Source organism: Rattus rattus, chromosome 7 (genome assembly GCF_011064425.1).
Source record: "Rattus rattus isolate New Zealand chromosome 7, Rrattus_CSIRO_v1, whole genome shotgun sequence".
In the NCBI taxonomy this organism is placed as follows: Eukaryota; Metazoa; Chordata; class Mammalia; order Rodentia; family Muridae; genus Rattus; species Rattus rattus.
Window position 1 is genome coordinate 65,516,683 of NC_046160.1, and position 21,524 is coordinate 65,538,206.

Consider the following 21,524-nt stretch of genomic DNA (forward strand, 5'->3'; position numbering starts at 1 on the left):
TTAATGGAGGTGATGACTAGCTTGTGTCAAGTAGACATAACACTAGACAGCACACACGCTGTTTATACATGGACAGTTTTGAAGAACCTTTATATGGCCTTCGAAAATGATATGTCAACCTACACTCCCAACAATAGTGCTCAATGAGTCCTCCATCGCCATTTTCTTGCCAGAACTTGTTATCTTTAGCATTTTTGAAAATAGCTATTTTCAATGGAGTGAAGTGTCTTTCATTGTGACTTTAATTTGCATTTCCCTGAAGATTAGGGATGTTGAGTATACTTTTATATATCGTGGACAATTTGTATGTTTTCTTTTGACAAATGTTTATTTAGATCTATTGCATAGTTTTAAATTATTTATTTATTTTTTTGAAAAGGCCTTATGCAGCCCAGGCTGGTTTCAAACTCAGTTCAAGATGACCCCTATCTTGCTTGGTCCTGAGTAAAGGCTGTAGCTGGGGGATTTCTTGAGATTAACAAACCTTATAACATACAGAACATAGCAGGGCGTGTGGTCAGCATGATTCTGCTCTAAGTCAAGTTATTTTTTCGTGTCAATGACTGGCAGGCATATTATTACAACAATAATATGAAATAGTTGGTGGGCATGGAACAAAATGGCTACAGTTCTGCTAGGGGAGCAGGCCTCAGCAGTAGCTGTGATTAATTTTGGTTGTCACCTTGACTAGATCTGAAGTAAATCAAGAGGCATGCCAGTGAGCACTTCTGTCAGGAGCTTTCTTTCTATCCAATTAATTACTTAGTTAATTAATTATTTACATTCCATCCATTGCCCCCTCCCAGTCACCCCTCCTACAGTTCCTCAGTCCATTCCCCCTTCCCTTGCCTCCAAGAGGGTCCTGCCCCTCTACATCCCTCTTTCCTGGGGCATCAAATCTCTTGAAGATTAGGTGTATCCTCTCCCACTGGGGCCAGGCCAGGCAGTCCTCTGCTAATATGTGCTGGGGTTGGGGTGCTCAGATCATGTATGTTGCCTGGTTGGTGGCTCAGTCTGAGATCTCCCAGGGATGCAGGTTAGTTGAGACTGCTGGTCTTCCTATTGGATTGCCCTCTCCTTTAGGTCCTTCAGTCCTTCCCCTAGTTCTTCCATAGGGGGTCCATACTTCAGTCCAATGATTTGACGTAATTATCTGCTCTGCCTCAGTCAACTGCTGGTAGGGCCTCTTAGATGACAGTCATGTCAGGCTCCTGTCTGTAAGCACAACATAGCCTCAGTAATAGTGTCAGGCCTTGGTTTCCTCCCACCCTACCCCATGAGATGGACGCAAGTTGGGCCTGTCGCTGGACAGCCTTTCCTATAGATTCTTCTGCATTTTTGTCCCTGTAGTTCTTTTAGACAGAAACAATTCTGGGTCAGAAATTTTGACTGTGTTTTAGTATCCCTGTCCCTCCATTTGGGGCCCTGTCTATCTACCGGAGGTGGACTCTTTCAGGAGCTTTCTTGACCCAATTATTTAAGTAAGAAGACCTGCCCTAGATGTGTGCAGCACCTGCTGAAGGAAGTCCAGTTAAAAGGAGATGGGAGATAGAAACTTTGCTTTTGCCTGCTTATCGTCATTGTTGATGGCAAGAGCATCTATCCTGTTGCTGCTGTATTCCTTTACAGCCTTGCCAGGCTTCCTTCAGGCCTTCTGTGACACATTAGTACTGTGGAGGCCTCTAGCCTTGGGTTCTTGTCCTCTTCAATGTATGGCAGCCATTGTCGGACTAGCCAAACTACATCATATAAGACAATCTAATAAATCCCTTTTTGATACACCTTCTATTCTCCTATAGAATATTGACCAACACAGAAGCCAAGGATGACCTTGAACTCTTGATCGTCTTCCTTCTCCAAGTTCTGAGATTACAGGTCTGTATTACCATGCCTAGCCTTTTAATTTATTTTCATACACAGACACACAGACACACAGACAGACAGACACACACACACACACACACACACACACACACACACACAGATATAATCTCCTGGTTGTTCTTTTGTCAACTTGACACAAATTAGTTATCTGGGAAGAGGAAGCTCTGCTGAGAGAGTGCTTCCCTCTGATCGCCTGTAGGCAAGTCTGCCGTCCATTCTTTTATTAGATTTATGCTGGACCGATCTGTTCCCTGTGAGTGGTATCACCCCGAGGCAGGTGGTCCTGAGTCGTGTAAAAAAGCAGGCTGAGCCAGCCGTGAGGTAAAGCCGGTAAACAGCTCTCCTCCACGGCTTGTGCTTCAGTCTCTGCCGCCAGGTTTCTGCCTGAGTTTCTGCCTTGACTTTCTTCAGGGATGGGCGACGATGCGGAACTGAAGGTTCTGAAAACCAAAACCAACCCAAACCAACAACAACAAAAAACACCTTCCTTCCCAAGTTGCTTTTGGTCGTGGAGTTTTATCACAGCAATAGAAACCACAACTAAAACAATCACAGCAGTGGGTCTCGCTGTGGCAGCTGCGTGCCCGTTCGTGTATCGTGTACTTTGGTCTTACTACTCATCATCTTTCTCTGTCTTCCTTTCCTTCCTGTTCTTCTCCTCAAATATTATCCAAGTTAGTGTCAGTACATATTCAAGTTAGTATTAATAGTTTTATTGGGAAAATAGTACCATTCACTTTTATTTATTTATTTTTTAATCTTTGAGGCTGATGTCCTTGTGTTTTCAGGATATGCAGTCCTCGTCAGAGTGTAGTTTGCAATTGTTTTCTTTCCACACAGTCCTCTGTTCCCTTTGTTGTGTATGAGCTGGAGTTTGATGATGTCATTACCCTTTTGGTCTAATTTTGCTTTTATTTTCTGTGCTTTTAGGGTTTTATACAAAAAATTATTACAAAGCTGTAATTGTTTTAGTGGTTTCGGTTTCAGGTTTTCTATTTAAGTCTTCAGTACATTTTGAAAGTGAATTTTCTTTTTTGAGGCTAGGGCTAGAGCTGACCTTGCTCTTGATATGTAGGCAGGGATAGCTTTGGATTTGGAATATACTCGAGAATGGCCTCGAACGTCCTCTACTCCCATCTCCAAAGAGCTGGGGTTTCAAGTGAGTGCCATGATGACTTGTTTGAGAGATGAGTTTTGTAACTGGTAAGAGAAAGGGTCTAGTTTAATCCTATTGGATGTGGAGACCCAATTGCCCTACTCATCTATTGAAAAGGTTGTCTTTTCTCCAGTGTTCTTAATGCCGATGTCAAGAATCATTTGCATGTAAATATCTTTGGCTGAGCCTGGTGCAGACTACTTGGATCATGAAAAGGCAAGAATCTAAGTCCTAAAAGGCAGAGCAGAAAAACATCTCTAAAATAAACTAATTATGATAAATGGGAAAAACCATACACAGTATTTGATTTGTGTCCTATTTAATCAGCACGTTTTGTTCCCTTCCTGTTCTGAAGCTTTTCTAAATGACTTACCCTGATATTTTAAGAGCAGTCAGTCTCACAAATTTGCTTTGTAACCTCTCATTTTTATTGAATATGGGGAGTCTACAGATGATTTAGCTGAATACCTTCTCCTTGTATGGAAGAGATAACTTTATAGAGTCACATCACTGGCTTTACCACCTCTTCCTGCCACTGATACGTTCACTATGTAATATTAGCCCAGTGGCTAACCTGTGAGAAACTTCTGAGCTCTTACAACATGGCCAACACTGTGGTATGAATAGAAGGCACAAATTATCACTGTGATAATAATCTCTAGCAATGGAGTTCTATGTAAGACACACTTGGAAAACAGCAAGATATATGTAACGTGTAACAAAGTTCACAATAAGATAGAATTAAGGGTGAATTATATGGATGATTATATTATAGAAATAACATTGTGCATCATTTTAAATAAATAAATAAGGCTGGCTATACGACGAGAAACATTGACTTGTGACTAAAAAAAGAGAGGTCCTGGCAAATTAGCTTAAATGTGCAAAATAAAAGCAGTTGATGAAACTTAAATTTATGCTCAATTAAGAAAACGTTAAGGGCAATTATAGGAGGTGAAAAGCAATAACGGATGAAAGAACCAGAGAAGTCTTCCTGGGAATAGAAACATCAGACACAGAATATCAAAGAATGTTGGAGGCAAGGAGAGAGGAAAATTACAAACTACCGCAATCAGGACACGAGCAATGTTATAATGAAAAATTGATACCTTAGAAATTAAAACACAATTCCAACGCAGTTCAAAGGAAGGCCATTAACCATGTTTACAGGCCTCTGAAATAAATTGCTGTTATCTAAATCCAATAAAACCCCAGTTCACACAAGTGCTTAGCTATAGAAATGTGTGCTGCTTTAAGCAGAGGGGCAGGTAGCCAGATCTTACTTTGTGTCAGGGACTCTGTTTCCTCTCAGCGATTCTCTGGCGGCGGCCACTCCATGACCATGTCTCAGTGGCACGTGTTCATCTGTCTGGGTATTAAGAAACCTGTGTGCTCTCAACCAGTTCCCGTAAAAGAAATCAGCTAGCTACTCTGATCTTTAAAAATAGACTCACGAGCTGCCCTGAGGGCTTGGGTTGATGGCTCAACAAATTAGTGTACCCAGCCCCCAACCCCCCGACCTACCTGCAGGGCAGTTGACCCGGGTCTGGGACCCACCTAGGAGAGAATGGGGGGCAAGAGACGCAAAGAACAGACAGCAAGTCAAGAGGTCTGACCAAGCTGACAATTTTTAATTTTTCTCAGGCAGAAGATATACTGGTAGAAGCAAGATGTGGGGAGGGGTTAGGTAACCACAAAAGAATGGGCCTGGCTTGATGACCAGGATATTGGCTGGGTAAATCGGCCGGCGGGGGGAACAGTAGGGTGGGTTGCTTAGTGACCTGACCACCAGTGCCAAGTGACCTGACCACCAGATTTATTCTATCTATTGAGTTCAAGCAGAACTGCAGATGCAGGCTTAGGTATGGCTGTTTTGATTTAACATAAGGCTATTGCTTTTGATCTAATATTAGGCTAAAATACAATTGCTTTTTAACATGAAGGCTGCTTCCACCATCTTGAGGCTGCTCCCAACACCTACCGACATGAGAACCCAAATTTGAATTCCCAGAACTCACATAAAAAATTGGGCATAGATTTGCATGCCTGTCACCCTAAGTGTTGGGGCGATGGAGAGAGGCAGATCTCAGGGGTGCACTGGCCAGCTAGCCTAACCAAAACAGTGAGCTCCAGGTCCAGTGAGAGCTCAAAGGACTATAGCAGAGAATGAGAATACCCAATGTTGTCCTATGATCTCCACATGTACACACCTTACACAGATGCACGAGTGCCTGAGCAACACACACACACACATATACACACACCACACACACACACACCCCACACACACACACACCCCACACACACACCACACACACACACATACACACACCCACACACTCACACAACACACACATTCACACCACACACACTCACACAACACACACATTCATACACCACATACACACCACACACACCCACAAACAGACACAGCCCACAAACAAAAACACACACACACACTCACACACACACTCACACATGCACACACACACACCACACCACACAAACATACAAACACCCACACACTCACACACCTCCACACACACACACACACCACACACCCACCACACACACACACACACACACACACCTCACACACACACACCACACACACACACACACCCCACACACACACACATACCACACACACACACACACACACACACACACACACACACACACACCACACACACACACCCCACACACCACACACACACCACACAACACACACACACCACACACACACACACACACAACACAAACACCCCCACCCACCACACACACACACACACACACACACACATCACATACACACACACCACACACACACACATACACCACATACACACACACCACACACACCACACATACACCACATACACACCACACCACACAACACACCACACACACACACACACGCACACACACACACACACACCACACCACACATACACACATACCACACACCACACACATACCACACATACACACACACATCCCCCCCACACACACATACCACATACATACCCCCCCCCTCCCTACACACACACAGCCTTGGCAACCTCATAGTATGAATAAACCAGAAAGTAACTGGTCTTTCTTTGTCTGCCCAGTTTATGAATCAACGCCTAGGCCTAAAGCTAGGCTTGTCCCCCAACTAGCTTGTAATTCAATTACTCATTTATATGATTCTATGTCGCATGGCCAGTTACAGATCCTCAGTCTTCTCTGTCTCGGTGGTGAATCCTCCAGCACCTGACTGTCTCCCAAGTCCCTCACTCTCTGCAGGATGTCGCACTTTCTCATCCTGCCTCAGCGTACTGACCATCAGATTGTTATTGACAGGTAATGCTTTTACATAATGCACAAGCAATTTTCCCTACACCTCAATATATACAATTTTACTTGATTACTATATTTCAATTAAACTTGAAGAAAGAAAGTGACTTGTAAAGATCCAGTGGAATTTCTAGCAGGTATTATCAGAAGTAGGTTCTGCACATCATTGATTTGGGCTATCCCCAGTGATCCTGACAGGCATTCTCACATCCTTCCATGGGTGTAGGTAACTGTATGACATGTGTACAACATATCAACTAGACATTTTATGTGTAATGAGCCATCAGAATAACCTTCCATTATTTAGGCTGACAAATGTGCACGATGTTACTTAGATGTTATTGGAAAAAATTTACTCGCATTACTTTTATTTATATATCAATTATAAAACGTTTGATATAATTTTGAACTAATTTTTAAATTTTTTATCGTTGCTATGTTTTATGCGCATGAATGCTTCACCTGCATGTGTGCACCATGTGTGTGTGGTGTCAGCAGAGGTTGGAAGAGGGAGCCAGATCCCCAGGAACTGGAGTTAAGAGCTGGTCACGATCGGCCTCGTGGGTACTAGGAACTGAATAAACCTGGTGTTCTGCAAGAGCAGCCAGTATTTTTAACTCCTGAGCCATCGCCACAGCCTCAAACATTGACTTGTTTACACTTGCACTATTGCTGGATGATGATCTGTTAGTGCAGAGTGGAAGGCAGGAGCCTCCCATTTCTTATATAAACACTAATGTGAAGCCCGCACAGTCACTGAGAAGAGCAGACTATGAGCTACGATAGTCTATAATCTCTCTTTTGGTTGCCAATGGCTGAAATGGATGTGGTTGGTGGAAGACAAGTTGGTTATTGAAGCAGAGAGATTCTTCAGCTCACTACTTCCATGTGCTATTCTGTAGTAGGTAATACTAAAATGTAATTTATGAGGCTTGATAGTCACTATAAAATGAAAGAATTATTAATAGTAATTCCGCTGATGCTTCTGGGTGCATGATCCTCTCAATGAGGGTTTGTGCTCCATAAAGGATTTAAGTTCTTTTTTTATTACAGTTTTATTTTTCTTGGGTATTTTATGTATTACATTTCAAATGTTATTCCCTTTTCCCACTCTCCCATACCCCTTCCCATCCCCCTGCTTCTGTGAGGATGCTACCATTCCCACCCACTCCAACCTCAACGCCCTGGCATTACCTGACATCGGGGAAACAAGCCTTCACAGGACCAAGGGCTTTTCCTCCCATTGATGCCGGACAATGCCATCCTCTGCTACATATGTGGCTGAGTCATGGGGTCCCTCCGTGTGTACTTATTGGCTGGTGGTTCAGTCCCTGGGAGCTCTGGTGGGGTTTTGTTAGTTGATACCCCTTTAGCTCCTTTAGTCTTTCTTTTTTCTAACTCCTCCATTGGGGTCCCCTTGTTCAGTCCAATGGTTAGCTGCAACCATCCTCATCTGTATCAGTAGGGCTCTGGCAGAGCCTCTCAGGAGACACCCATATCTGCTCCTGTCAGCAAGCATTTCTTGGCATCAGCAATAGTGACTGAGTTTGGTGGCAGCATAAGGGATGGGTCACCAGGTGGGGCAGTCTCTGGATGACCTTTTCTTCAGTCCTTGCTCCACTCTTTGTCCCTGTATTTCCTTCTGTGAGTATTTTGTTCTCCCTTCTAAGAAGGAATGAAGCATTCACTTTTTGGTCTCCCTTCTTTTGGGCTTCATATGATCTGTGCTTTTTTTCTTAGGTATTCCAAGCTTTTGAGCTAATATCCATTTATCAGTGAGTGCATACCATTTGTGTTCTTTTGTGACAGGGTTACCTCACTCAGGATAATATATTTCTAGTTCCATCCATTTGCCTAAGAATTTCAAGTAGTCATTGTTTTTAATAGCCGAGTAGTACTCCATTGTGTAGATGTACCACATTTTCTGTATCCATTCCTCTGCTGAAGGACATCTGGGTTTTTCCCAGCTTCTGGCTATTATAAATAAGGCTGCTATGAACACAGTAGAACATGTGTTCTTGTTGTATGTTGGAGCATCTTTTGGGTGTTTCCCAGGAGTGGTATAGCTGGGTCTCAGGTAGTACAATGTCTAATTTTTTGAGGAACCTCTAGACTGATTTCCAGAGTGGTTGTACCAGTTTGCAATTCCACCAGCAATGGAGGAGTATTTCTATTTCTTCACATTCTTGCCAGCATCTGTTGTCACCTGAGTTTCTTATCTTAGCCATTCTTACTGGTGTGAGTGGTATCTCAGTGTTGTTTGGATTTGCACTTCCCTGATGACTAAGGATGTTGAACATTTCTTTAGGTTTATCATGAAGGGGTGTTAAATTTTGTCAAATGCTTTCTCAGCATCTAATGAAATGATCATGTTTTTTTTCCTTGAGTTTGTTTATATAGTGGATTATGTTGATGGATTTCTGTATATTGAACCATTCCTGCATCCCTGGGATGAGGCCTACTTGATCGTAGTGAATGATCGTTTTGATGTGTTCTTGGATTCTGTTTTCGAGAATTTTATTGAGTATTTTTGTGTTGATATTCATGAGGGAAATTGGTTTGAGGTTCTCTTTTGTAGGGTCTTTGTGTGGTTTAGGTATAAGTGTAATTGTGGATTCAAAAAAAGAATCCTTCTGTTTCTATGTTGTGGAATAGTTTGAAGAGTATTGGTATTAGGTCTTCTTTGAAGGTCTGATAGTCATTCTGCACTAAACCCATTTGGTTGGTAGAATTTTAATGACTGCTTCTATTTCTTTAGGGGTTATTTGGATGGTTTATCTGATCTTGATTTAACTTTGGTACCTGGTATCTGTCTAGAAAGTTGTCTATTTCTTCCAGATTTTTCAATTTTTGTTGAGTATAGGATTTGGTAGTAGGACCTGATAATTTTTTGAATTTCTTCAGTTTCTGTTGTTATGTTTCCCTTTTTCATTTCTGATTTTGTTAATTTGGATATTATCTCTGTGCCCTCTGTTTAGTCTGGCTAAGGTTTATCTATCTTGTTGAATTTCTCAAAGAACCAGCTCCTGGTTTTGTTGATTCTTTGTATAGTTCTTTTTGTTTCTTTTTTTTAAATTCTTTTTTTTCGGAGCTGGGGACCGAACCCAGGGCCTTGCGCTTCCTAGGCAAGCGCTCTACCACTGAGCTAAATCCCCAACCCCTTTTCTGTAATTCTTTAAGAGATTTTGTGTTTCCTTTTTAAGGGCTTCTACTTGTTTACCTGTGTTGTCCTGTATTTCTTTAAGGGAGTCATTTATGTCCTTCTTAAAGTCCTGTATCATCATCAGGAGATGTGATTTTAAATCCAAATCTTGCTTTTCCAGTGCATTCTAGTATTTGTTGTGGTGGGAGAACTGGATTCTGATCATGCCAAATAGTCTTGGTTTCTGTTGGTTAGGTTCTTGTGTTTGCCTCTTGACACCTGGTTATCTGTGATGTTAGTTGGTCTTGCTGTCTCTGACTGGAGTTTGTCTCTCCTGTGGGCCTATAAGGAGTGAGCTTGTGATCTTCAGAGTGAGAATGCTCCTAGCTGACCAGCTCTCTGTTGGCAGGTTTTGGGTCTAAGAGTTGTGCAACAGCTCCTGCTCTGGGTGCAGATGGAGACCATTAGGGCCCTGTGGGTCCAGCACCCTGTGTGTGTGTGGTCTCCTTGGACAGTCAAAGGCGAGGAAGTGGGGTCCTGCCTGTAGTCTGTGGGCTTAGGAGGGAGAGTGCTCCTGACAGACCAGCTCTCTGCAGGCAGGCTTTGTGTCTGAGGGCTGTGGAACAGTCCTGGCTCTGGGCTCAGATGGAAACTGGAATGGCCCTGTCCCAGGCTGCCCTGCAGCTCCCAGTTCCTAAGCTCTCCAGTTGAATCTCTCTTTGGACAGTCAGTAGAGAGAAAGTGGGGTCCTACCTGTGGGCTGTGGTCTTAGGAGGGAGTCTGGGGGTTGTGGGAACAGCCCCTAGCTCTGGGCACAGATGGGGCAGGATTTAAATTCTTAACAAAACAAGTAATTTTAAAAAATGTCATTTTTTTTCTCACAAATTAAAAAAAAAAATCATTCACAGGAAACTGTACCTTGGCTAAAATCTGGGTTACCAAGTGTCTTAGTCATTGGTCTGTTGCTGTGAAGAGACACCATGACCAAGGCATCTCTTGTAAAGGAAAGCATTTATTTAGTTGGGGACTGTCTTACATTTTCAGAGGCTTAGACCATCATCATCATCATGATGATGGCAGAGAGCATGGTGGCATGCATGGCACAGGAGCAGTAGCTGAGAGTTTTACATACTGATGTGCAGGCAGAGAGAGAGAGAGAGAGAGAGAGAGAGAGAGAGAGAGAGAGAGAGAGAGAGAGAGAGGAGAGGGAGGTGTGCGGCTGGTGTGGGCTTTTGAAATTTTGAAGTGCCTCCCCAGGGACACACTTCCTCCAATAAGACTACAAGTCCTAATCCTTCTAATCCTTTCAAACAGCTCTACTCCCTAGTGACTAAGCATCCAAATGTAAGAGCCTATGGAGGCCATTCTTATTCAAACCATCACCCTGAGTATTAGGTATTTGTTGTTGCAGAACAAGTCGCCAGGAATTTGGTGCTTTAAACCATTTATTTTCACAGACTTTGTGGGTCAGGAGTCTAGGTTCAGCTTAGCAGAGACCTTTGCTTCATGATTTCTCTCACACAAGGCTTCTATCAGGGTCAGACAGCCAGGGCTGCAGTTTCACTTGAAGTCTCATTTGTGAAGGTTCCAGCTCCAATCTAGTGGGGTTGTTGGCAGAATTCAGTGCCTTAGAAGTGGTTAGATTGGAGTGCTTAACCCTTTACTGCCCAGAAAGCTACCTGGACTTTTTCACAGTGTAGTTTGCTGTAAGCTAGCAAGGCATCTTCTAGCAGAAAATAAATTGTAGTCTTGTCTCTTAAAACTGCAGGAGACAACTGTCAGCTGTGATGTGTTCTCTGGGTTTGAGGCAAGTCCCAGATCCTGCTCTTATTACAGTTACACAAAAGAAAGGATACCAAAGGCAGGCATCACTGAGGTCGTTATAGAGTCTGCTGGAAAACTCTTGATTGATTTGACAGGTTTGATATCTTGTCTAAAATATAGCTACCCTGTAACAAGTCACAGTCAGTGAAGTCTATCATCAGCAGGAATCAGTGGCAGTGTATCAATAGTGTGAAAATTATGATGAAAGCAGCTTTGAATGGAAATCCACAATGAAGGCTGTTAGGAGTAGGCCTCCTGCACTGTTCTGACATCTGGAAGACTAGAATGAATGATCTGTTAAACTTTGCCCTAAGGTTCAAGATATGTGCCAAGAGGAATGGAACATTTCCGTTCTGTTTACACATCCTTTCCCCTTTCTCTCATTGATCTTTGTTCTATAGCTCCTGTTTCTCCTCAGCTTGATTCTTCTCAGCCTGTAGTAGTTGATGAAGTTCCTACTTTCCCTACCTTCTTTGAAACACTGACTGAGACCAATGCAACCCGTGTCTCCTGACTTTCAGCTCTAAGACTCCAGATAAATTTAATTTTCTGATTGTACATTCTGAGTTAGCCGTGCAGATCATAAACACACACATGCTACCAGGTCCTGTGTACTATTGTGCTTTTCCTCCAATTCTGTCAGCTTTGAGAAGAGAAAGCACTGCACCAGATGTTGGCAAAACAGCAGAGCCACATTTAGAAAGTCATTTAAGAAAAATGCAATGCTTTAAATGAGTACACCTGTGTGTGGCTTTCATTAGCAAATGTGGTTGCACTTGTTATACTGGTCCCTGAAATCTTTTAGAAATGGCATCTCAGTTAACACATTGCTAGCATATTCCTCTACAAAAATTACCTTGGTTAAACAGAAGATCTTGTATCTGGCTAGACATTTGAAAAGAAGATTAAATATGTAATTGTATAATAATGTTTTTGACTTTAACTAATCAACCAGAGCTTTGTAGAGTATCTAAGAGGCTATTTCTGTTTGTGTGTTCTTAACAAGGGCATAACATCAGCTGTCAAAATACACAGAACACTAAAGGGTCTTCTTAACATGTTTCTATGTAGAATTGTTTTGAAACTAGCAAAATGGTAAATGGGAGGGGTTGATTCTGGCTTTAGTAATGTTTAGACTGATGAGTTATGGTTACTGGGTATTTTAATACTATACTAGTGAATTAATATTATAATAGGAGTGGGGATAGGTTCATTAACTTGTATCATGGTGAACAAATATATTCTATTTTCAAAATGTAATTTAATTAAGTTGTAGAAATTACTATGGGTAATGCACCCAAATTATGCTTGTAAATTCAAGTACTTCAAGTAGCAATGGAGCTAAGTAGAAGAAAAAAATAAACTTTGTACATTTGTGTGTGTGTGTGTGTGTGTGTGAGTGTGGGTGGAGGCATTGAACTTACACAGAGTCTCAGTAACAGGACATTTAGACCTACATTCCTAGCTATAAATGTTATACTTGGCCAGTCCATCCAAGAATACTATAGTCCTTAAGATTGTTTCTTTTATTACTAGAAATTAGAATCTATAATGTAGTTTGAAAGATTATCTTGGTGTGTAGATATTCTTCACTGATATAAATCTATTAAATAACACGTGGATCCACTGTACTTACACACCTAAGTTACAATATCTTTGTGAATAGTTAACAAATCCTAAGGAGAAAGGGTTAATAAATGGGACAACTAGATTGGGAACCAGAACAGCAAACAGATGGAGATATCGGAGATATCATCCAAGCCTCATGACTGGAGAGGTCATCATGCATTTTATCAGCAGTGTGAACAGACAGAACTACAAAGAGTAGAACTGCACATTCGCTGATGTGACGATCTGGCATCTTGATGGGCTCTGCTCTGTCATTGTCCTTCCTGTGTCCTCTGCAATGAGACTAAGAATTCCCATCTGAATACACAATGAAGTAGGCGTTTAGACAAAGTCTGAAGAAACTCTAATCTCTAAGAATGAACAAATAGGAAGGGCCTGCCAAAAAACCCCAAACAAGCAGTCATGTTCAGTACTAAAGAATACCAAAGAAGAGAAGCACTGGACACAGTGCGGTCCTGTGCATAGCAATATTTGCCCTGAGTGACAAATGATTCTTCCTGATTCTGAGTGTGTGGTTTCTGTTATAGGAAATGCTCAACTTTGAGGCTTTAAACACAACACACAGGATGATATTCAGCTCTAAAGCAGGGCTAGGACCTTTGTCCAAGGATTTAGTTTAGTCTTAGAAATCATAGATTCAAATGCCAAATTAACTATGACTTATCTGACTTCAGATATTTGCAATAAAAAATCTTGTCACACTTTGGAGGGAGATTTAGTCATTTCGATGGGTATTTTTAGAAATCTAGCCAGCCTAATTACATATCTTTATTTTTTAATGGACAGAATTGGCAAGTAGTTTAATAAGGATAGCTCACGTGAACTAAGTAAAGGCCAGCATAGTTTTTGATGTGGGAAAATCCACAAACTTCTGGGCCAGGTTTTCCACAAAGGGCTGGGCTTATTGGAAAGCCGTTTATTTAAACAGAATTATTCTAAGTCTCAGTGTGTAAATTTATATTAGATGGAGCTAAGCCAGTTTTATGCTTAGTTGTGAACAAAGACATTTGGAAGCAAACCACACTTAGGCAAAGTGGAGTCATTTAAAAAGGGGGCCACAAAGACAAATTCCCTGGATGTGAAAAGCTTTGCTTTTGGTGACTATGTGGGTGGGATTAGAAGTCTTGTTATGGGGAGCCACTGTAAATGGATGGAACTGAAACATTTTCTGAGAATTATTCTATATACTCAACAGAGATAGGAAACTGTCTTTGACATTCTGTTCTTTTGCTGTTGACTGAGGCATGGTCCCAGATAGCCCAGGCTAGACTTAAATTTACTATGTAGCTAAGGATGACCTTGAGCTCCTAATCCTCCTGTTTGCCCCTCTTGAATATGTGATGGTTTATTCCCCCCCACCCCACAGCTGAGGACCGAACCCAGGGCCTTGCGCTTGCCAGGCAAGCACTATACCACTGAGCTAAATCCCTAACCCCTGGTTTATTCTTTTCTAGGGAGCTAAGCAGGGTCTCAGCTGCCACTGAGGCACACCCATGCTTGCAGACTTGTGGGTCAAACTCCACATCTATGTAAATACCTGAACTTTTAGTGAGTCCTTGTTCCCTTAACAAGGACTCCCTTCAAGGGGTAAGGGGGAGTGCCAGCCTAGAAGGCTCGACTATTTCCTTCCTGCAAAACAACGTAAGGCATTACCATAGGCACCCCCTTGGAGGTCATTCTGAAGACTACTTTCTTGTGATCAGTATTTATTTATTTAGATTTCTGTCAAAACCATGGAAACATAAATCTTGTCTGTACAGGTTCTACCTGAGTTGTAGTTAAGTGTAAGGAGTCTCTGTAATATCCAGATGTGAGGATGATGTGGGGAAATCATCCCAAAAGTCTTCAATTCATGCCATGATGATGCCACCTATCTAATTGTTCCAGTGGCTGCCAAGGAGACTTTGAGGTTTCTTCAGGATCAGCTCACCTTCAGCCAGGTACCAGAGCAGCCCAACGGTGTAGCAAGAGATTCATTTGCTTGATGGGGCCCTTGCACTTCTGCTGGATTTGTGTTTAGAATCTGCACAGGAGACTGTGCAGTGAGTAAACGGCTTTCAGGCTGTATAGTAGGAGGGAGGGTAGCTGCTTCCCCTGATGTAGACATGACCGTCACTGTCTTGAAGGAGAGCAGCAGCTATCACCTACCTAAGACCCTCGCTCTATTTAGCTTGTCCAGATTGGAGGGAGGAGGGAAGCTTGTGGGACTTACAGGGTTTATCAGCCTTAGGAGATCGCCACAAAGCCTCTGCCTCCCCGATTTCTGAGATTTCGATTGCTACCTCACAATCAGCAAAGAACTGACTGGAAAGGGACTTGTGGGTGGTACAGCTGTCAGCAAGTCACTCAGGGGGCGTTCAATGTGGCTGCTTGTGAGTCACCTATGTTCCTGTAAGGACTCTCACAAACTCGTTGACTCACCAAGCTGCACGTAGTTGGAACCGTTTGGTCTGTGGGTGCCTTCTGTATACTGAGCGAATAGACAGATGTTCCCTTATTTCTCCCAGGAAAGGCAGCAAGAGTAGGGTGGTGACTATGGGAACACCCACTTTCACCCTAGCTCCTTCTCCTCCACACTCTGAGGATGTTCCTAGGGTAGATACTCATTGAGTTCATTCGCTATTCATCTCTGGTCACCTTCTCCATTGCTCTGCCCTGATCTATAAATTAGACATATCAAAACGTATGATTTCTCAGCTTCTTTTAAATCAAAGAACGGTATTGCGATCTAGTTCCATCCAGTTTGGGGATGCAAATGTGTCGGAGCACATACACATGTGTGACTTCGTTTCCTAAATAAAAGGTAGAGAGTCTCACTGAGGAAAACTCTTTACCTCTGTCATGCCATTCTCTTCCTTTATGAAAGTCTTGATCCCTTGTGAGTTCTTGATACCTGCAGGCGTCACAGCCACTGAGGCTCTGAGGAGACACAAATGGAGAAACCAAAGTGGCCTCAAAAAGAATTAGTTTGCTATACAATGACACTGTGGATCCATTTCCTCAGATCTGTAGGGTCTACCTCTGAACTTTCCAGGAAGCATTAGTAGTTCTCTAAGGTACTACTGTAGAGTGTTCTGCTCCTTGAAACCAAGTGTAACCAAAAGTCACAATTTTGTGTGATCATTTAATTTCCCCAAATCTGTTGTTTTTGCCGGCACCGTTCCCATTCAAAGGCAAGGAAATTATGTTTTTCTGTTAAATTTTTGAGTCAGATACAATGCCACATAATTTCTCTAGATTGAGGAAGGCCTGTATGAAGTAGAAAGATTACAGAGGGAAAAATCTGATATTAAAAGGTTTCTCACCATAGTTACAACAGACAATATATCTACTCAAAGTAGGCTAAGACCCAGAGACAATTTTCTGGGTAGATGAGAGTATATCTCCTAGATTTGAGGTCAGAATCTAAAGCTACATCTCCCTATAGACCTGAGCTGGAAAGCTGGATCCAATGCTCCTCTCTCCCTCTGTCTCTCATGATCTCCTCTGCTCTATATCATGTATCATGAGGTGTCTTTGATTCTTACTGCTTGCTTGTGTATGTAGCAGAAACGTCATTTAAGCTCTATCAGGACAAATGCAAATTTAAACTTAGTAACATTTTTTACTTTGAGCTTTCAAATTCTCTGGAGGAAAACTCTGATTAGTCCCATTATTTTTCCTCTCATCCATCTTTAAGCAAGATATTATTATGGGAATTAGGTCAAACAACTTAGCTTTCTTAGGCTGTAAGGGGAGTCTAAGAAGGGAGTCTGGGTTTCCATGTGAGGAAGAGTGGCTGTTGTAGAAGAAACAGTGAACATCTCCATTGATCTTCTGAAGATTTAATAGGCTGAACAGTAATACATTAATGCCATTTTTTTCAGGTAGATCATGTGCTCTGACCAGATTCATTTCCCAGAATCCTCTTGTGTCTTCCCTTCCCTCCCCTGCTTCTTCCTCTTCTATGTCCATGTCACGTGTGTATTAGGTTCCATATATGAGAAAAAAGATTCTGAGTGCATCCTCATAATAGTATGTCTAAAACACAGATTTGACCACGTTTCAATCCTGTTTAAAACCTGCTTATTTCAGCCACGTGGTGGTGGTGGTGTTGTGGTGGTGGTGGTGTACGCCTTTCATCCCAGCACTCAGGAAGCAGGCAGATCTCAAGTCCAGTTCAAGTCCAGCTATAGAGTGAGGTCCAGGACAGCCAGGGCTATACAGAGAAACTCTGTTTCGAAAAACCAAACCCCTCCACCCCTCCCTTTATATCCCTTTCAGTCACTCTATCCTCAAAAAATTGCTAAGATTGTAATTCTTCCTTTTGATTTGTTTAATGTTTTTAAATTTATTTTTCAATAATTTGTTTATTTAATTTACATCCTGGACGCAGCCTCTCCTCCCACTCCCAACCCCACAACCCCCTCCCCCATTACCGCCTCAGAGAAGGGGAAGCCCCCCACTTGGGTACCAGCCTGCCCTGGGATATCAAATCCTAGTAGCACTAAGTGCTGCTCTCTCTCCCACAGAGGCCTGACCAGGCAGTCAAAAAAGTCAGAGATAGCCTCTGCTCCAGTCATTAGGGGACCCACATGAAAGTCAAGCTGCACATGTGCTAAAAATGTGTAGGGAGCCTTCCCTATCCCAGGTCTCTGGCTAGTCTCAGAGATGCTTCCCTCTGTCCCCCAAGCCCTCTCCCTTTTTCCACACTGGATCCCTAGCCCGTCTCCCACTCAGTTCCCACCTTCCATTCACCTCTGATGTCTACTTTATTTCCCCTTCTGAGGAAGATTCAAGCATCCTCCCTTGAGCGCTCTTTATCACTCAGTTTCGTTGGGTCTGCGGATTGTAGCACAGCTATCCTGTACTTTATAGCTAAATTATACTCATCAGTGAATACAGACCATTTGTGTCTTTTTGGCTCTGGGTTACCTCCCTCAGGATGATATTTTCTAGTTCCATCTATTTGCTTGCAAATTTAATGTCTTTGTTTTTACTAGCTGAGAAGCATGGCTTTTTAAAAAAAATTTTAATTGACGTAACAGGTATAAATATATGTGGGGTGCACATCATCCACAGTTCTTAACAGTCCACTTGCTGTCTTTGCACACCAACTCCAGAGCCATTCTTCCAGCTCGCCCCCACCTTTACCACCACCCAGTTGTTTCCTCATGTAGGACCCGTCCTTAACTAACCAGGTGCCTCTTGCAATGCTCAGCACTCTCCTTACATACCACACCATACCACACCATACCGTAATTGCTCATACTACACCATACCATAATTGTTCTTTGTTTGCTCTGGACCATATCTCTTAGTGGGGGATGTTATATTTTGTGCAATGTAGAATATTCTAAGACTAGTGTTTGGCACATAACATTTGCTTTTATAATAAGTAGGCATTCGGTATTTAGCGAACAGATTATAGTGACAGTTAATAGTTTCTTATCTAACTGTGCCTTTTTCTATTCATTATAAAACCTAAGCTGGAAATAAATCTATTTGAGGACACGTGCCACAAAAGAATATGTGAGGGAAGGCAAGCTGAAAGTGGCAAGTCTAGTGCCTGGTGTAAGACAGAGATAAAGGAACGAGCTGGAGAGGAGCAAGCAGGAAGCTGGAGGCCATTTCAGAGCTTAAGAAATGGAATGCACTTCACTAGAAATATTAATCCTTAAGGCAATTCTTTGATGTTGTTATGCCTATAATAAAGATATTAAAATTAAGAATTAGATCAGAGAAAAAAACTGATTTTGAATCCTTGATACGGCAAATACAAATAAGAAGCAAACGAAAGAAATAAAAACCCTCTTGAGGAAAGGACTGAAAGAGCTTGAAGGGGCTCGAGACCCCATATGAACAACAATGCCAACCAACCAGAGCTTCCAGGGACTAAGCCACTACCCAAAGACTATACTGGTCTCTGACTCTGGTCTCCAACCAGAGAGGTAGCAATGAATAGCCTAGTAAGAGCACCAGTGGAAGGGGAAGCCCTGGGTCCTGCCAAGACTGAACCCCCTCCCAGTGAACGTGATTGTTGGGGGGAGGGCGGTAATGGGGGGAGGATGGGGAGGGGAACACCCATAAAGAAGGGGAGAGGGAGGGGTTAGGGGGATGTTTGTCCGGAAACCCGGAAAGGGAATAACAATCGAAATGTAAATAAGAAATACTCAAGTTAATGATGATAAAAAAAAAACCCTCTTGAGAAAGTCTGCAGATTATGGAAGGCAAACTGTAGCCATTACCTCCAGCCATCTTTGACTGGATCTGGTTTCTGGATAAGTGTGTGAGTTATTTTTCTTAAAGGATTCACTTTTGCTCTTTCACCTGTCTTGGATATAGTACTGATTATCTAATCTATATGTACATGTGCTTACTTCTACTCGTATACCTTCCTCTCCCTCCCTCCCTCCCTCCCTCAAACTCCTCCATTTTTTATTCCATTTTCCATGCAGATGACGGAACCTGGGGTCTCATATGTGTTACACAAATGCTTTACCACTAGCCTGGCCCTTAAGTTCCTTCTCAACTAGGCTTCTTTATATTCATTCTATTTTCTGGTTTAGCTAAACTTTTTAGAACCTAGTAACTCATCCTCACCTCTCTTTTGTGAACCATTAGCAACACAAGCATAGAAGCAGGGACTAGCTTAGCGTACAGTTGCACTCTAGGTCACACGCAGTGTGTGTGTGTGTGTGTGTGTGTGTGTGTGTGTGTGTGTGTGTGTGTGTGTGTAAAATGTAATAATCTTAAAAGTGGCATTGCTGAAGTGACCATATGCGGTACTATGCAGTAAGAAAAACTTAATCTTCAAGTTTTAGCATTTTCCAGTTCTCTTAAGACAGGATGTCTTATTAAAAATTTCTAAATCTCAATTTTTAAATTAATAGCAAGAGAGGAGGATTGGCGATGTAGCAGTTCTTTGGTAGTGTGCTTGCCTAGTGTGAAGGAGGCCCAGGGTTGATCCCTAGCATTAAGCCGCCCTTCAAACATAATTTTTTTTTTCCTAACAAGTCTTGTCTACTCTGAAAGAATAAAATAAACTGTTACATGTGAAAAGGCTTTGGGAATATCTGGTCAAACGCTGCAAAAAATGTTTGTAGTTGATGACAAACAGAACTAAAACAAATGGAATTCCTGAGCTGAAGAAACACCAATCAGGCTCATCTCCAGGCAAGGGAAGCCAAGGGTTGCTACGTGACGTCATTTCTCTGCGCCGGGCGTGAAGTGCTTCCACTCTGGCCCCGGGAAGAGCTTTGAGCCATGGGGACCTGGCGGCGTTTGCTGCTCTTTGGCGGGGTGTCACTCCGGGGTGGTGGCGTGGCCGCTGCCCTGCCCCTGGGGTGCCGAGCTTTGGGTTGTGGGCGTCAGGTGTGTGCGGAGCGCGGGCGGGGTTGGTGCGGGCCGGACCGCATGCGCCTGCGCGCTCCCGCTAGCGGGCTTCCTAGAAGGTGGCTGGGGCTTGTGGTCCCAAACTGTCCCGAGTGTGCATGTGTGGTTTCCACATTGCTCTCTTGTCTTGGGGTTATTTAGTGAATAGGTTAAGGAGAAGGAAAATATGCGGAGGGCTTAACTCGGTAAAAAGGCCACTTTAGTTTTTTTTTTCAAACATCCTCACTTATACTGGCAGACAGATTTCAGCTTGAACAGTTTATCTTTACCTTGAGATTAGCAGTCGATAAAGAGCACTTAACGACTAAATCTATGGCAATGAACAGAATTAGAAAAGAAAGCCCTAATAAACCCAAGCTCTGGATTCTTTTCTCTTTTACAGCGTAGTAATCCAGTAAGGAGGATGATTGGTTTAAATCACCCTTTTTTGTTTTTTAAGTTACTAGGTGCTGAGGGTGAGGCCTTGAAACAAAGAAGAACCCAAATCATGTCCCGAGGACTTCCTAAGCAGAAGCCTATAGAAGGTGTTAGAGAAGTTATTGTTGTGGCCTCTGGAAAGGGTGGTGTTGGAAAGTCTACCACGGCAGGTATTGTAAGGTGTTCCTTCCCCTCCTGACTAATAAATTGTGCTCTCAAATGCACTGTAAATGACCACTTTTCAGGCTTCATATTTGTGATGTTTCTGACATTGGTTCCTTAGTATTAGGATTTGATAATGGCTGGAAGCTGAACTAAAACAAGTTCGTTACCAGATTGCCTATTCAATAGAGCAAAAAGTTAGCTTGCCTACCGATATTCTGTTCACTGATCTGGGAATCTCTATCAGAGGATGGTATGCAAATTACGTTAACCACTTAGCCTAGTGTCTTTTCCATAAAAGTGCCTAGTAACTGGTTGCTGGTGCCTGTGCTTGTGAGGCAAGCACTTTACCTGTTTGGAGCCATCTCCTCTCCAAGTCCTCTACACATCTTCACATCCTCTTTATCAATATAGTATATTGATGGAGAACCTTTTTTGTGCCCCTTTTTGGTGATTGTAATTTGTCACTAAGATGGTGTTTTAAGCACCAAAGATTATGAGTTCTAAAATAGAATCAACACCCAAGACTAACAGTTATTTCCAAAAGAAATCTTTTATTTCTAAAGAGATGATTAGGAATGATGATGTGAGAAACTT

The 21,524-nt window shown here is 42.5% G+C and overlaps 1 protein-coding gene across 1 annotated transcript in view; it reads left to right on the top strand.

Annotated features, from left to right (window-relative positions):
• The first annotated feature begins 20,179 nt into the window (after positions 1-20,179).
• Nubpl (nucleotide binding protein like) overlaps positions 20,180-21,524 on the top strand; it is a 212,567-nt gene continuing 211,222 nt past the window's right edge. Inside the window, exons 1-2 of the mRNA XM_032907722.1 lie at positions 20,180-20,327; positions 20,788-20,935. Of these exons, the coding sequence (XP_032763613.1) occupies positions 20,220-20,327; positions 20,788-20,935 (256 nt within the window). The 5' untranslated portion in view covers positions 20,180-20,219. The remainder of the gene's footprint in view (positions 20,328-20,787; positions 20,936-21,524) is intronic.